Below are 18,168 nucleotides of genomic sequence, written 5' to 3'. Positions count from 1 at the left end.
CAAGTGTTATGTGTAACTGTTAAGTATTTAGAAACTCAGGTTCACAAGAATATTTGTTCTCTTCTATGGACCTTGCAGTTTGATTGAGACAATAAAATACACGATGCTGGTTTTTTGTTGTCGTTGTGTTTGTGCAAGAAGAGAGGTTCCCCATTTGGATAGCTGTCGCTTGTGGCTGTCAGTGATGGAGTACCCCTTACTCCTGCAGGAGTGTTTGAGGAAAGTATTCCCTTGGGATTAAGTGTTAAGGAGTTAAAGACAAAAGCCTTACAACATTTCTTTAAATATCTGTTTCAGCTGCATAAGATTAGCACATTTTTCTTGGCAGAGAACACCTTTTCCTATTTTGCTAGAGTCCCCCCCCCCCCCCCCCATCCATGGCCTTTCTTGTTTTTCTCCCACAAACACTTCCTCTGAGGCTTCTGTCTTTCTGTCATCTGCCCTGGTTATCTGCCCCATGCTTCAGCCCTTCCCTCCCACCACTTCCCATCGTCTGACTGTTAAAAAAAAAAAAAAAATCCAAACTTGGTCATGGATTGTTTAGCATGTTTCCTTCCTCTTTTGCATTCCCGTGGGTGTCTGGGACAATCAGAGTGGAAGTGCCCTCAAAGCATGGGAAAGTCACTGTGTCACTGGGGATGGACGTCACTTTTAGAGTGCAGGCAGGACACGTGATGAATGGGGCCCCAGACACAGTGCCTGAGTCTGGTGCTTGGAAAGCAGGCCAGGAAGCCGTCTGCTTCTCTTCTCTCGTCACTGCTCAGTTATCTCCAGAGAGGTTAGTGGGCTCAAGATTGGCCTTATCTGAGATCACTGGAGGTGGGCATCGTCTGCTGTCACCCTGTAGGATTTCTTTGCATGAGGACAGGGAATACGAGTCATCCGTGATCTCCCCAAAGCCTGGAACTCTGGCGTCTAAGCTCTGTTGCTCTGCTTACTCACAAATGGAGAAAATACCCAAAGTACTCACAGAATCAGTTACATCAAGTTTTAACTAGAAGTGAGCTGCATGGATGTTAGAGGCACTACACAGTTACCGTGGGTCCTCACAGTACCTCGAATGGCCAGCATTTGTCACACTGACCCATGCCAGGCATGTGCTGAAGGTGTCGCATCCCTTATTTCTTCTCATACACTGTGGAGGCAGCTGTTCTTCCATTTAACAGGTGCAAACGTGTGGGTGTTTCAGACCTTCTTCACCGTGACAGAGTGCCTTTCACATCTGCTTTATGCACCTCACAGGCCAGAGCAAAGCAAGGAACTACGAGTAAAGAAGACAAAACGCGTTTTTTTTTTCAATACTCTCCAGATCAAAGAGGGTTCAGATTACAGAGGAGAGGATGAAATTACAGCATTGTGACTTGAACTTGAGGATCCATCTATTTGTATCTGTTTAAAAGTTCACGTCTTCTAAGCATCCAAAGCCTTCCTAATGAGAGGGAGTGACAAGATGACCTTTTATTCATATCCCTACTCAAGGATTTGTAGCGAGGACGCGTGGGTAAAAGATTTAGTTGTCATTGTGTTACGGGTTAGCAGTGTTAGATCAGGTGTTCAGTGTTGTAATTAAGATCGGGGTGGGTGTGTAGGCCCTTAATCTGTTTCGTGTATGAATCTTTGAGGTAAGCAGCTGCCAGACAGGTCAGTGGAATGCCATCGGACCTCAGTCTGCAGTGCCCGGGTTGCGTTTTCGTGCCTATTCTCCCCATCTTGCCAGAACAGGCAAAACAAATCAAAACAGCTTTGAGAAGTCTGGTGCATCCCCCTGCTTAATTGAAACCCCAATCAAGTCTAATTATCAGAGCCATATTACTTGCTGGCAAGTAATTTGCTTTGGGTACAACTCAGAGCTATGTTGGAAATTTTATTTTGCCTTCAGAAAATTGGTTTACCTTTAAATTCCCACCCCCCCCCCCAGATTTCCCTGTGGAAAATTGGTTCTCTTAATTTAGGTATCTTGAAATTTTTCTCATTAAAAAATGTGTGGCATGTGATAACATTAGATTTTTTTTCTAAATTGAAGTGACTGAAGTGGGTTGACATATGTGCTGCGGTATAATTGTGCTGTGTTTTTGGAGCTCAAGACAGTAATTACATCCATAAACTTATTGTCTATGGTAAAATATGTTAACTGGTCGTTGACATAAAATTCATTAATTTGAATCAATATATAATGTTCTAAAATGCTCTAACAAAAGATCATTGACGGATGGGTAGAATACCCAGGCAGAGACCCAGACATTTCTCTATGAACAGCAGTAAACGTAAACATTTCTAAATAGCAAGTCAATACTGTGATTCCCAAAACACACATACCACGAAGCCTACAAGAAATCTGAACTATGACAGGAGCCCAGTAATTCAATTTACTTGTTTTTCAGACAGGGCCTCCTGTATATATTTGATCTGTACCATCCTGAGCTCACATTCCTAGAGAATCTTGCCATTTCAGACATTCAGATGCATCACAGTTGGTGACAGGTGTGGGTGCCGAGGTCCAGCAGGGCTCAGTGACTGGGACGGTCTTCCTTCACCCGTCCGGGCTGGGAGGAGACTGGCCCTCCGCATTTGCCACTGGCCTTCGGCGTGCCAGAGCCCCCTTCTGCAAGGAATGTTACGGGACTCAGTACAGACTCGCTTTTCTCCTCTCCTAAGCTTGAACAACTTTAAAAGGCAAACTGAAGTGTGCTTGGGCTGGGAAGTGATTTTGAATTCAAAGTAAGCATTTCCTCAGGAATCCAAAACCAGGATTTTCTTCTGGCTTGAGACTGCAGATCTCAAAATACACATGCATGTAAAAACCTGTTGACAAAAGTAAAAACCCCTGCCGTTGGATACATGGTGCTTTACAGATAATACCGAGTTCACCCCCTGAGTATTTCTGGGAAGCAAGAGCCAGAGAAGAAAAGTACCACTTGGATTCCCTGCTTAAATTTTTTTTGGTCTCTGCTCCCTTCAAACACACAGGCATGTCTGTAGTGATTCGGTGCGAATACGTGGATCGTAAGCTGTTTAGCAACGGCAATTTTTTTTTTTTTTTTTAATGGGTAATGGTCTTTTTCCTAATTCCAGTAGAGTTAACATACAGTGTTATCTTAGTTTCACGTGTTCAGTGTAGTGATTCAACAATTGTATACGGGACTCAGTGCTCATCAGGCTACGTGTGCTTATCCTTAATCCTCTTTACCTATTTTCCCTGTCCCTCTGGCAACCATCCATTTGTTCTTCGTGGTAAAGAGTCTGTTTTTGGGTTTGTCTCTTTTTCCTTTGTTCATTCATTCTGTAGCTTAAATTCCACCTGTGAGTGAAATCGTATGGTATCTGACTTTTCTCTGACTTATTTCACTTAGCGTTACACTCTCTAGATCCATTCACGTTGTTGGAAATGACAAGATTTTGTTCTTTTTTATGGCTGAATAATATTCCTGTGTGTGTGTGTGTGTGTGTGTGTGTGTGTGTGTGTGTTCATGTCTTTTTTATGCATTTATCTGTCAGTGGATACTTGGGCTGCTTCCATATTTTGGCTTTGTAAATATTGCTGCCCTACACATAGGGGTATATGTCTTTTTCCTTTAGTGTTTTTGTGTTCTTTGGGTAAACTACCCTGTAGTGGGGTTACTGGATCATATAGTAGTTTAATTTTTTACTTTTGGAGGAAACTCTGTACTGTTTCCCATGGTGTATGTGCTGGTTTGCACTCCCACCAAGAGTGTACGAGGGTTCCTTTGTCTCCACATCCTTGCCAATGCTTGTTCTTGCTTGTGTTTCTGATTTTAGCCTTTCTGACAGGTGTGAGGTGATGTCTCATTGTGGTTTTGATTTGTATTTCCCCGATGATGAGTGATGTTGGGTGTCTTTTCTTGTGTCTGTTGGACATCTGTATGTCTTCTGTGAAGACATGTCTGTCCATGTCTTCTGTCCATTTTTTAATTGGGTTATTTGTTGTGGGGGTGTTGTGTTGCCTGAGTTCTTTATATACTTCGGATGCTAAACTTTTGTCAGATGTTATTTAGCAGGGGAATTTTTTTTTAATTTCTTAAAGGTTTTATTTTTATTTATGAGGGAGAGAAAGAGAGACATGGGACTTGATCCCAGGACCCAGGGATCATGACCTGAGCCCCAGGCAGATGCTTAACCAACTAAGCCACCCTGGTGCCTCTAGCACCAGGGGAACAACAAGTACTGTTTCAGAGTCAGGACCGGGCCCGGGAGAGAGAAAGGAAGCAGTCCCTGTGTTTACTGGTGTTAACTGGGGCTCAGTTGCCCTAGGGTTACTCTGTAGCTTCTTTTTGACTTACAAATCAGTTTGTACCTCTCTGCCTTCCTCTCTTTGTCCTCTTCTCTACTCTCCCTTTCTCTCCCTTGCCCCACTTCTCTTTCTTTTACCTCCTCTGTCCTCTCCCTTCCTAGTTCTCCATTTTCTTTCTTCTTTCTTTCTTTCCTTCCTTCCTTCTCTTCTTTTTCTCTCTTATTCTTTCTTTCTTTCCCTGACTCCCTTTCTCTTTTTTTCTTTCTTCTGCTCTTTCCACTACCCATCTCCCCTGCAGACTTGCATCAAAGGGCTCCACAGCTTTTGCTGTCAGGTTGGGTTAGGCCCAGTGGGCAGGAGCTTTGGAAGCAAGGAGGGGAAATAGAGAATACAATAGAAGCCATTCTCTGGTTCCCTTCCTGTGGCCTTAGCCCAGGCTGGCTAAATGGTCTTATGAAAGTAAGGGCCCTTGTCAGGTGACCCTCTATATAGTTCTGTCCTACACGTCCTGGAAGCAGCTTCTCCCTTTGCCTCTTCTGGCCTAGGGGTGAGGAAGGAGCCCTACTCCTCTTACTTCTTTGTAAATAATTTTGACTCAAAACACCTTGTCTGAGTTATGCACTCTTTTTTGCTGCGGAAACCCCGCTGAAATATTGGGTGTGAATGAGCTGGTATAATTGTGCATCACGTATGTAAATTTGCTTCATTTGTTGGTTTGATAATTATTTATCCAGCATCCATCACATGCCAGGCAGAGAATAAATGAGACCAACCTCCCAGCCTTGTAAGAACTTAGAGGAAAAAAAAGATGAACACATGCATGTATAGTATAATATCACAGAGTAGTCACTGTTAGGAAGTAAAGGAGGAGAAGGGGAAAGGGAGGGATGGGGGTGGTCTTTTAGGGGAAGGGACATTGGAGCATTCCTGAATGCAGTGAATGGGCATGCTTTGCAATAGTCATAGGACTGTTTTCTAGTGAAGGGAATCAGAGAACGTGAGTTGGGAATGTGCTTAAAGAGCTCAGGAAACAGCACAGACACCGGTGTGGTCAGAGTGGAGTGGGGGTTGGGGCGGGGCTGAAAGCATAGGATCCAAACAAGTACCCAGGCCTGGACTTCGTAGGCCCTCGAAGGACTTGTGGTGTGTAGATGGGAAATGCACTGGAGGGCTTGGAGAAAAGGAATATTGCATGTATTGTACAGGGTGGCTTTGTCTGCTGCTGGGAGACCCTACAACAGCAAAAGTAGCAGAAGGGATGTGAGATGTTGCTGGATTCTGGATGACTTGGATGGTGGTGTGTGTTGAATTGTCGGCCTCCACCTACGTGGAAGCCTTAGCCGCTATATTTCAGAACGCAACGTTGCTTGGAGACAGGGTCTTTACAGAGGTAATCAACTTAAAAGGAAGTTGTTAGGGTGGTCCCTGATCTAGTGTTACTGGTGTCCTTATAATAAGGGGAAATTTGGGGACAGAGGCAGACCTGCCTGGGGAAAGATAGCGTTCAGAGACACAGGAAGAAGAGGGCCATCTAGAGGTCAAGGAATGAAACTGTGACAGCTCCTTCCCTCAAGGCCCTCAGAAGGAAACAACTTGCTGACTGACCCCTTGATCTCAGACTTGGGGCCTCCAGAACTGTGAGAAAGTAAGTATCTTTTGTTTAAGTTGCCCCTTTTGTGGTAATTTCTTATGGCAGCCCCGCAAATGTTATAGATAAGTGTCTTGGATGAGGTGGGTAATGATAAAAGTAAGAAGAATTGAATTTGAAATATGTTATGAAATGAAAACCGATAGGATTTGGTGATGGATTAAATATGGGTGTGTGGGGTTTAGTATCTGGCCCATGCGAACTGAGATTACGAATGAGACAGGAAGGTTGATGCTAGGTCATTGGTTAGAGCAGTTGGGTGAATGTCAGAGATAAGGGAAGATGGAGATGAGGTCCACTGAGGAGAGCAGATTTGGGGGACAGAGGTCAAGAATTGGTTCATGGACTTGTAAAATTCGCAGTTTTGCAATTTGCTTAACATCTCAGAGTAGTTAGTTAGGGTTGAGGGGGAGGTGTTAGGGTAGAGTTGTAAATGCCCATTTGCAGTCACCACCCACCCTGCCCTCCAGATAACTCCTGCAGAGCCTGGGCTGCTCCCTGCCGCCCAAGATTGTATGAACAGCACTGGTTGCACACAGATGAGTATAGACAGTACATGGATATTTTTATGTCGTGTTCAATATAGTTATCTTAATATATATTAGAAAAAATGTAACTGGGGTGCCTGCGTGACTCAGGCGGTGAAGCATCTGCCTTTGGCTCAGGTCATGATCCTGGGGTCCTAGGATTGAGTCCACTCAGGGAGCCTGTATGTCTGTCTCCCCACCCCAGCTTGTGCTCTCTCTCTAATAAATAAATAAAATTCTAAAAAAAATGTAACCGGAACAACAAAGCCTAGATTTCAAGATATTATTACTTAGGCGATCATTAAAAATTGAAGTATTCTATTTTTTAAAAATGGAGCTGTCTTTCAAAATAATTAAAAGAATAACATACATAGTGGATGTAATAGAAAAAGTACATGAATATGGGAAAAATGACTAAGTGCATGATATTGAAGTTTGGGACACAACTTAAAACATCAGGGTCTAAAGATCCCTGTCTTACAGTCTAAGAACCACTTCCTTGCTGTGGTTTTGAACTGTAGGTCAAATCCCTCAGATGTGGTAGCTAGAGACGGGCCTTTGTTTAAAAAGAAACTAGACTAGATGAGCAAATAGATCACACTGCTGGCAGTATCGTCCTGTGTTGCTGAATGATGGGAAATACATTTCTCGCTGAGCATCGCAGTGACAAAAGTTAGCCATGGTGTTAGGGTTTGCTTTCCCAGGTGAGAATATCCCTTCCACTACCCCATTTTGGTGACCTTAAACTCTAGTCAAAAGTTTGAAAGAAAAACAAATGATGTACTTTCATCTTTACAAGGTTATTACTTACGGAGGTTTTTATAAAGTATAGAGGGATTAGTTCCACGGGTTTTAGAATTGTACCATGTCCTCATTGAAAATGTGCTCTCACTTCTAAATGGCACATTGCTTGCATGTTCATTTGGGTTTTTGATCCTTATTTTGATATGCTTGGTAATTGTTAAATCTTCCTAGCTTGGGGATTCTTTGAATCAGTCTGTTTTCAAGAAGTTTCTTGACTTTGGGTGGTCCTGGATTGCTTGATAGACATGAAGGATCTCCCTTACTAGTAACTTTTTGCGGGGGCATTGTTGTATTTTAGTCAAGTGTTTAGGAAGAGCTTCCCTTGGAAGTAAAATACACTCATCACAGACAGAAAGATGTCTCTGAGTTGGGAGAAAATTTTTATTACCTGAGAATGCATTTGATTTTTTCCAGAGTTAAAATTGTTTTGAATGGACTTTTAAGAAGTTGTCTGGAGCCCGTGAAACCATTATGTTTATTTTGGTTGTTATCTTATATAAAAATATTTAGGCTGGGGGGTGCCTGGGTGGCTCAGTGGGGCTCTGCTTTTGGCTTGGGTTATGATCCCAGGGTCCTGGGATTGCAGGGAGTCTGCTTCCTCCTCTCTCTCTCTGCCTGCCTCTCTGCTTACTTGTGATCCCTGTCAAATAAATAAATAAAATCTTAAAAAAAAAAAAATCTAGGCTGGAAATGTCCAACGATAGATTTTTTTTTTTTACAATAATGAGATTGATGCCAAACTTACAAATACACTGGGTTTAAAACTTTTCTTGTGGCTCTAGTTTTGAGATAGAATACCTTATACATGACATAAAGAAGTAGTTACTCTAGCAATCAGATGTCAGCCACTAAATTCACCGGACACCCATTATTTCATGCCTGATAAATTGTTTTCCACAGAGTATTCATTTGTATGGTGCAAATTAGGCTAAAGTACGATGCTATCGGATCTGTAATGTTTAGGGAACAATAATTTCTTTAAAAAGTATGATCTGCAGTGCTAAGGGATGTTTATAATTTCTAAAATGACTTACTTAACAGGAGAAGGCTTGATGAAAGCATTTAGCACGGAGATGAAATATGTCTCATTAAGTTTCCAGATTATGCACATGTCAGTACTTCCTTTGTTATTTTTTAATAGTTTATTTACATAACCCAGGGCCGCTCCTTTTATTAGTGGTGGTTATCACAGCAAAAGGATTTTGGTTAAATTAACCTGAGCAATATAATGTACTTCTGTTTTCACAAAACTGATGGTGAAGCTTCCTGCCCTCTTTCTCCTGTTCCTTCCCTGGTGGTAAAGAGCCCCTATTTACATATGCAAATAAGCTGCTCCGTGGCGAGCCCCCTGAGCCACCCAGGTCCAATCTGTTATTTTGCTGATGTTGATGGAATTAGCCAGGAGGTAAATGCTACCTGGAGACTGATGTCTCAGTCTGGAATGACAGATACCAGAGTCTAAAGGCTGTCATTTCAGAGGAAAAATAGCTTCTTGGGATTAAAAATTTGGGAAAAGAAAATGAAGTCACATCTTCTGTCTTTAACGTTAGCCTGAATGATATAATTTTCTGTTTTTCTTGAGTAGGGAAAACTGTATGTACAATTTTTTTTTTCTGTAAGATGTTGGTTTCCTGCATTACCATTAATAAAAGCCCTGTTTGCTTTTTTTTAAAATGTCAAGTATTTCATAATTGACTTTATACGACTGCTTGTGCTCCACGGTGCATTGTTCGTACTTCCCCTGGTTGTGTCAGGACATCTGGCCGATAACAAAACTGGAAAAAGAAAAGAACACACTTTTAAATGAAGGTCTCCCTAAAGTGAAGAAGCAGACGTTTCTAGCTTCTGACGCATTAAATTCTTCTCAAAAGTTTTAACCAGGGGCGCCTAGGTGGCTCAGTGGGTTAAGCCGCTGCCTTCGGCTCAGGTCATGATCTCAGAGTCCTGGGATCTAGAGTCCCGCATCGGGCTCTCTGCTCAGCGGAGAGCCTGCTTCCTTCTCTCTCTCTCTGGCTGCCTCTCCATCTACTTGTGATTTCTCTCTGTCAAATTAATAAATAAAATCTTTGAAAAAAAAAAAAAAGTTTTAACCAGTACCTAGCTATCTATGTCTTTCCACAAAGCCTCCGTATCCAACTGATTCCAGAATATGTGAGTAACTGACTATGACTAACTCCCCCCCCCCCAGTGGTAGAATACAATGCAACTATTCTATTGAGAATTAAGATTAGTTTTAAGATAGGAGTCATAGGAAGGAAAAACTTGGTGTGAGCTGTTCACAATTCCTTTATTTTCTCTCCATATGGAATTCATTAAAATGACATCAATCCTCCAGACTGTTCTTTGGTTTCTATTAAGATGTATTACCAGAATCTGTATAAATGTATTGATTATTTCATACACGTATTTGTTCACTGCAAGCAGACTGTTGTCACAGATCCATTGTACTTGATGATAAATGAGATAAAATGGAAACCAGGCTTCAAAAACCTGTCTTCCCCACCACCCCCCTCCTGGAATGATGTGCTTACTCTCTTTCAACTGGCCTTCCACAGGGGAGGGAGTTTAAGATTCAGATTCTAGTTTTAATATCAACATCTGCCCCCTGCTGAGTTCATGGTGCAATTAGCTAATAAAAAAAGCAAAAAAACGTTTTCACCTTGCAGTGAGAAGAAGAGCAATAAACCGCAGGCCTAGGATTTAGTTAATTTGCACATTGACTGTAATTGTATATTTAACGCCAGGATTAATTTTTTTCCTCATAAGTGGAAGCCTGGCACTGTGCATTGGAACTCTTAAATCAGTTGTAATCATTTCACAGGGAGGTTAATAAGGGCAGATAGATCTCCAGATATATTAATGAGGCTATTTATTTGTTTGTATCAAATGACTTTTTTTAGGAAGACAAAAACCTTAAAACCACTTTTTTATAAGCCATTAAATTTAAAGGAGACTTTTCAAAGCCAGCTAAATAAATAATCTCATGACTTAAAAAACAAAGAGAAGGGGTACCTGGGTGGCTCAGTCTGTTAAGCTTGTGCCTTCGGCTCAGGTCATGATCCCAGGGTCCTAGGATTGGGTCCTGTGTGGTAAGGCTCTCTGCTCAAAGGGGAGCCTGCTTCTTCCTTTCCCTCTGACCCCACCCTATGCTCTTTCCCCCTTTCTCTCTAGCTCGCTCTCAAATAATAAGTAAAATCTTCTTTAAAAAAATCATAACGCTATTTCTCCCGCAAAACTATTGATTGTTTTGAGTGAGAAGTCATACTCAGTTTTTTGTTTTTGTTTTGTCAAATATTCAATGCATTATTGAGCATCATTTTTTACTGTTAAAACTCTGGTACATTTTCTAGGTCAGCTGAGATTTAAAACTATTTCCTTGGATTCTTTCAGAAGAGAGTAGGGAAAGAATGCATGTTGGCAGAGCAGTTACTAGGAAAAACATAATTCTGACTTGCGGTCTGCTACTTAATGACATTTCCTTTTTGAAAGGTAAGCATTATACTTTGGACACTGAAGTAGTAGTTGTGGGCATTTCAAGTGGATGTGATTGATCCACATGTTAAAAGTAATAGGGCTGTTATTCCTAGAAGAAAAAGAATTCCGAAGTATTATAATAGAGACACTGCATTCTCACTTAAGTAGAAGGCCTTGTGCTATGCTCTGTGAACAGAGCTGAGCTGACACTAACACTTCTGCTCCCTGTGTCTCTCACTGGAACCAGGGATTTTTTGAGACCTTCTCTCTGTTGCTTTCATCTCCCCATCACTGAAGTTGATGCTCACAGTGGATCAATCATGTTTGCTTCTTAAATTCTTGAGAGAATGGAGAAGCGAAACTCTGTACAATTTATGTGGACCCCTATTCTAAATTTGCCCTTTAAAAGATAATTTCTTGGAATTTTTATTTGGTGTATATGTTTGGCATGGAATAAACAATGGGGAAGTGCTAAGTCTTTCTGTGGGATCCGTGTGTCCTCTATATACACAGGAGAGTTAATAAGACTGGTCAAAGGAGAGACCAACCTTCAACATAGATCAAATGATTAATTTAATGTTTGGTCTCTATTGGGGCCAGTAAAATGTAAGTGCATTCAGGGACAGAAATTTTGGTGGCTGCCAGGCACCAGGAATTCTACCAGGATGATGCAGAGAGATGGGAGATGTTACATGTTTTTGAGGAAGACTATGATTCCTGTGTCATTTTGGTGAATCATGGGTGCCAAGTCTGACTCTTAAGAGTGCTCCTTTAATACCTTTTGCTGTTCCAGGAAGATCGACTTCATGTTCAGGGAAACCGGGTTCCAGTTCTCCTTAGTATCCTTAAAATATAATGAGAGACAGTATCAGATAAGGGAAGAATGAAGGTTTGATGGGAAATGTCTGGATGCTGGGCTGTGTTCATAACCTTATTACTTGCATGTGTATATAAGGCCATTTTTAACAAAAGAACTTAGGACTTGAATGTGGCATGTGCTTCTGTGGGGGAAAACGTCGTGTTTTTATTGTTGGGTATCAGCTGAAAGAAACAAGTACAGTGCCGTTAAACACTGTCCCTCTCCCTTTTCTGACCATTTCCCATCATCCCATGCCCCACCTTCTCCCCTTCCCGTCTCTTGTTCACACCCCATCTTCCATTCACTGTCAGGAAGGGCAGCCTCCGAAGAGCCATTTCAACTCAGCCCGACATCGGCAGAGACTAGTGGACCCAGCTGCTTCAAAAGTGAGTGTGTCCTGTCGCCCCAGGCGGCACGTGTGCATGGTGGTGTGGTTCCTCTGTGCAAAAGGAGGTTGTGGGTTTTTATATATGCTGGTGTAATTGAAGGTCTCGGAGGAAGCAAAGTCTGCTCTAGGAATTCAAGGCCATCCGTACCAGAGGAGTTCTGGTTTAACAACCAGCCCTGAGAAAAACAGAACCCTGATCGGCAGCGTTTGCCAGTTTCTGGGGCTGTTCCCTCCGCAGCCAATTGCAAGACCCACTGTGATACAACTGACCTCACAGCGGGAAAGAGATGCTTCGGAGAGCACTGTTGCGTGGTTCGTCTACCGTACCGCTGAAACTGACATCAGCTGTAGTGAAACAGAACAGCCTCATTAGGAAGTGAGTCAGTTTTGAGCCTCTTTTATCATTGATTTCAATGTAATGTATTTAACTCCACATTTAGATATTTTACAGTCATAATAATGACTGTTTTCTGACTTGTACAACTCCTGACACCTTACAGCGTGGTGAGGGCGGGCTCCAGGGCCGCAGCCATGTGTTATGTATGTGTTGAGAACAGTCCTAGGCCAGTGCAGTCATGCTCAGTTCTTCACTTGGTCGTAGTCAAAAGGCCAAGAAGCGTTGGGTCATGCTCAGTTCTCAGGTTTGATAGATAGCAGTAGCCACCAAAGAGTGGGTGAGGGTTTGGGTAAAGGCTTGCTAATCCCACACACCTCAAGTTAGTCACGGGCTGTGCTGCTGTACATGGACTTTCACTGAACACACACGTGTGAACAGATAGGCACAAAGCATTCCTGCAGCCGCCTGTCCTCTAAACCCAGTGAAATCCCTGCTCTCTGGCCCTTTAACGGCTCCAGCTGGATCTTTTTGGAAAAGTTCCACTCAAGGTCAATGACCTGACAACTTCTGGCAGGCAGGATTCTCTCACCTCTGTAGTGGGCATCAAGCAACAGAGCTCCTCTAAGCCACCTCTTGGACAGGAGGCCATTGTGCATTTGGTCCTCCTGTGTCAGTCGTGCGGGTGTGTTACAGGCTTCCCTACATTTGTAAGCCCTGCCCGTGCAAGGATAAAGAATGGACTTCTTCATTCTAGATGGATTTTGTCCACTTACCTTGCATATCATGAGTTTCAATAGTGACAGCCTGTGTGTACCATCCATTATGCCCATCAGGAAGGCACTGATTTTGAGTTCAGCAATGAAAACCTCTTACATGGGGCGCCTGGGTGGCTCAGTGGGTTAAGCCACTGCCTTCGGCTCAGGTCATGATCTCAGGGTCCTGGGATTGAGTCCCACATCGGGTGCTCTGCTCAGCTGGGAGCCTACTTCCCTTCCTCTCTCTCTGCCTGCCTCTCTGCCTACTTGTGATCTCTCTCTCTCTCTCTGTCAAATAAATAAATAAATGAATAAATAAATCTTAAAAAAAAAAAAAAAAGAAAGAAAACCTCTTACATGATGCCGTTTGGTAAACTCTCCAGTGTTGACTAAAATGGTGATACCTCTTATCTAAGCCTAGCTGACCACTCTGAGGGGAGTAAATTGTGGTCAGGGCCACTGACTGTGTATAGGGGATGATTTTAACTCATACCTAAAATTACACTGCCCATGGTGAATATTCGGAAGTGGACTCCAGATGTCATAACCCTTTGTTACACGTATTAAGGGCCCAGGGTACCCCCTCCCCTAGCTCCTCCAGACAATTCATTTTAGGCTTATAATTCTTGTGATGAAGTCATGGAAGTCTTCTTGTGTGTGAGGGGTAGAAATAAGCCAGCTTTGAAGAAGCTGGATGGTTGCATCATGTAAGATGTGAATTTTGCTGGAGTAGAACATAGATCCATGTAGACGGGGTCTTTCTTGGGCCAGACCAAAGAGATTTAACTAAGGAGGCACTGAAGCATCACGCTGTGCACAGCCCAGACTTCCTGGTCAGTGGTGTTCTAAGGACTCCACTTAGTATATGCTTTGGTTCCTCTTTGTTTTTCATGTATTCATTTCATTCTTCCTTGGCATTTTCAGAAGTACCTTGCCTTGCCATGCAGTGTAAATTACATTGTGAGTTAGCGGATTTTCTTTTAATGGTAGTGAGGGTCTTTTTGTTTTGTTTTGAGCAAGGATCATATTTTGTTTTTTGTTTTGTTTTGTTTTGTTTTCGAAAGACTTTAAGTCATTAAGCTCCTGTAGAGAAGTTATCTGGTGCTTTAATGTGCATGTGAATAGGTTCAGCCCTGTTACCAAGCAGGTTTGAAAGTTCTGCTCCTTTTCTTCCCAAAACACTGCAGTACTAGAAATTTTTAGAAGGGCCTAAATATCTTTTCTAACATTGCGGAGTGATAGGGGAAGCCACTGTTAGCTGTGTGGATATGTTACTTGGACAATAAATAGCAAATGGAAATGTGCATCTGTGTAGCCGGTGACCTTTCATTAGAAGCACGTTGCTTTAGAATCTGCACTGTATCATTTTCAATTCAATAACCCGCGCTGTAGTAAAGAACTCTTGCAAATTATAGGTGCCCGTGTTGTGGGGGTCAGAAACAATTTATGGTAAACCAGCTGCCAGATCTTCTGAGGGCATTGATTTTGTTCTGAGTCAGTGTTGTGTAATCTCAAAAGAAGCGTGATCAGGTAGAGATGTTTAGTTTCCCCGTAGCAATATGGAGTGATGGAAGAATAAACTGGACTGGGTTGTACAGTGAGCTTTGCCATCAACCAGCTCTTGGTAGCCACTTAACACAGAGCCTTCGTGGCTCTAGATTTTCTCATCTATTTAAATGAGAATATATGAAATGTTCTCTTAATCAAATTAAGCCATTATTTTTCTTTTCCCTCAAGGCTATTTATAACATCACTTTACCATTTAGTCTGAGATTTTTGAATGGCATTTCTCAATCCTAAAATCCCTCCACCAATGACATCATTCCTCATTACTTGCAAAGCATTATTATTAGACAGTCTTCTATCACTGTCTTCAGTGGAAGTTAATTTTTAGAACAGAATTACATTAAAGCTATGGGGAAAATATGGACCAGACATAAGGGGCTCATTGTCTGCTCAAGGAGTTGGCTTTTTTTTTTCTGTAGCCTGGATTCTTTCTTTTTCCTTTAGTCTTAGAAAGCCTTTTGTGCTTTAAGTATAGGAAAACAAGCTTTTAAATCTCTTTTATTTGAATAAGTGTAAAGGGTTAGGAAGAAATCAAAGGTAAGTAATGTGCCTCTGATTGGCTAAGCTTGTCCACTGGGAATTTCTAACTAGGCTTTCACTTTGAGAATATGCTCACCTGTCTGTCCCCCAGTATGAATGCTGGAACACAGTAAATGAACAAAGAATGAAGCAAAATGAGCAATAGGAATAATAGTTCAAAGACCGCAGAGCAGTTATTTGTGGAGCTGGTAAAGGCCTCTGTTAAATAAAAATCAATTTGCTATGGAAGCATCAGGGACACGATGTGGGGAGACGAGAGGTACACAAGGAAAGAACACAGGAGAGTACAGAGGATTACTTTTCAAATCCTTCGGCATTTCCCCACAAAAGGATGATGAAGATTTATTCTAGATGAGCTGTCATTTTCCATCAGAAGCTTTGCTGATCCAGAATAAATAGGTTCATAAAGACTGTACTTAAAATTTGAGCATGTGAGAGTAAATAGTGGGAGGCACAGCATCTAATAAATTTCAAAACCAGAAGGTATTGTAACATTTTCTCTTCCTTTAAAAACAAACCAAATGTCCTGCTTGCACTGACTATCCAACTACCAGAAACCCAAATATAATTCCAAACTACATTGTTTTAGTCGGCTCCAGGGCCTGAAAATCCTTTCTAGTAATTCCCAGCTATTTTTCTACCTTTTCTAATGAGAATAAGGTTTATCAAAACTGGGCTCCCCTGCCGGGAAAATGAGCCCAGAGCTCTCTCAGAGCAGATGGTCTTCTCTTCTCATGACCGTAAACATTTTAGGATTGATCCCTTTTTTTCATTTTTTTACCTATCTGAAGAGTAAATGTCTTTGAGACCTTAGAAACCCACTGCTCAGAGAGGACAAGAAGCTATGATGACCAGCGTTCTCGGTTGCAGAGATGAGGTGGAATGATGGCAGTGGAAACCAAGGCATTGCGCTCCTGTCTGTAATAGTAGAAGAATCTAGGTTGGTTTTTGAGCACTAAGGGGTTTGGTTTTAAAAATGTCTACAATTTTGAGCTTTATTATGCATTGAGTTTCTGGATGGTAATTAACACCTTCCTAGTCCCAGGAATTGCAAGTGTTAAAGAATAATTTCTTTTTTCGGGGTTGTAGTACTTGTTACTCTATTTAAGGATATTGGAAGAGGGGGAAGGAATTGGGAAGACCAGTTGCCATAATTTCTTAGAGTATTTTAGTCACGTAAAGTGTTGTATTATGTTTAAAAAAAAAATTAACCAAGGCTTTTGGAGGTGGTAGATTTCTATCAGAAACTTTTGAGGCTGGGGCGCCCGGGTGGCTCAGCGGGTTAAAGCATCTGCCTTTGGCTCAGGTCATGATCCCAGGGTCCTGGGATCAGTCCCCACATTGGGCTCTCTGCCCTGCGGGGAGCTTGCTTCTTCCTCTCTCTCTCTGCCTGCCTCTCTGCCTACTTGTGATCTCTGTCCAATAAATAAATAAAATATTGAAAAAAAAAAGAAAGAAATTTTTGAGGCTGTTTATAGTTTTCGTTCATTAGTTTTGACATCAGCCATCCACAAATTACCTTTGGCCCCAGTTAAAAGGGACACGAATCCATATCTGAAACTTACTAGCTATGACTTGGGCCAGTCATTTAACTCATCCAAGGGGTGGGGGGACAAAATAATATCCATCTTACTAGCTTGTTCTGATGAGTAAATGAGATAATGGATGAAAAGTTTTTCCCACACAGCCAGTTAAGGAATAAATTGGAGCTATCCTTTAAATTACAGTTAGTGTTATCAAGGTTACTAGTTAATAATTATTCAACTAGAATTTTCCTCTTATTTTGTAAAATACGGGGTTAGGACTAGATGATTTTTTTGAGGTAAAATGTCTGCATTGTTTAAACTCTGTTCTACTTATGAGTGCACTCGGCAGTTAGGCTCGGAGGAATAGAACTTGCAGGACTGGGTGCTTATGTTCAAGAATGTAATAAAATTAGCACACAAATAAACCAAAGACAATAGCAAATTGCATGGTTAACAGTATCAGTACGGTACTGGGTATCGATTTTGAACTGAGGGAAATCTGTGAGCGGCAGTCAGAAAAGATTTCCTAGAGCTCATGAGTTTTCATCTGGTTCTTGAAGGAGGAACAGGACATTGTAAACAGCATGATTGCAGAGGTCAGGACTCCGTAATGCACATAGGAAAGCTGTCTGCCGTATGGGGATGGGGGGAGTGTGACATGAGGGTGATGTGGAAGGTATGCCCTTGGTGTGACCGTCCATGAGGGGGGATGCACAGAGACTTTGGGATCAGGCAGACATGTACTAGCTATGAGACTGACAAGTCTCCTCTTTCCTCAGCAGTACACTGGGGGAATAACACTGTCTCCTTCATTAAGAAGGTTGTTGGACTAAAATGTCTGGTACAGCCATTCCACAGAGTGATAAGGCTGTTTGGGGGAGTAAACTGGCAGCTCTGAGTTAAACTGCGCATGGTCTGCCCTGTGACCCTGACATCTCCATCTGGAAAAAGTGGCCTCTGCCAAGGACGTGTGCACAGATGCCTCTTGCAGCACTGTTGTTGCTCCAGAAAGTTCAGGGGTATTGTGAGTGTAGACAGTTGAGAGAATGGCTGGGAAAATAGGGTGGATGCCTTCCCGAAACTTCCAGCATTTAGAAGCAGCAGCCCAGAGACGTGCAGCAATGAGGACAGAGCTGAAAACATGTCACTGTGTGAAGACAAGTTTAGAAATTCAGTTCTGTTGTACCACACTTCTGTCATCAGTTAAAAGTACATGCATACCAGGGGAGCCTGGGGGGCTCTATCAATTAAGTGTCCAACTCTTGATCTCAGTCCGGGTCTTCTTGATCGTGGGGTCGTGAGTTCAAGCCCCATGTTGGATTCCACACTGGGCATGGAGTCTTAAGAAAAAAAAAAATAGATGCACACTATATAATTGACATTTTCCAGGAGCTGATGCAAATAGCGGAATATCCATTTGGGGCATTAGGAGGGTAACTTGGAGTCAGGGAAAGAGAAGTGGGGAGAGGGGGCACCGAAGTAGAAAGCATTGTAA

At 42.2% G+C, this 18,168-nt stretch overlaps 1 protein-coding gene across 17 annotated transcripts in view; it reads left to right on the top strand.

Annotated features, from left to right (window-relative positions):
* MAST4 (microtubule associated serine/threonine kinase family member 4) overlaps positions 1-18,168 on the top strand; it is a 548,711-nt gene that overhangs the window by 237,333 nt on the left and 293,210 nt on the right. For 4 of the 17 annotated variants that reach the window (XM_082723009.1, XM_082722999.1, XM_082723015.1 and 1 more), the window contains one exon: positions 11,873-11,947. The exons of the other annotated variants lie outside the window; for them this stretch is intronic. In XM_082723009.1, the coding sequence (XP_082579135.1) occupies positions 11,873-11,947 (75 nt within the window). The remainder of the gene's footprint in view (positions 1-11,872; positions 11,948-18,168) is intronic. 17 annotated transcript variants of the gene reach the window in all.

The sequence above is a fragment of the Mustela nivalis genome, assembly GCF_964662115.1.
Source record: "Mustela nivalis genome assembly, chromosome: 3".
NCBI lineage: Eukaryota > Metazoa > Chordata > Mammalia > Carnivora > Mustelidae > Mustela > Mustela nivalis.
The sequence above is the reverse complement of the archived record's forward strand: the minus strand, read 5'-3'. Positions and strand labels throughout refer to the sequence as shown.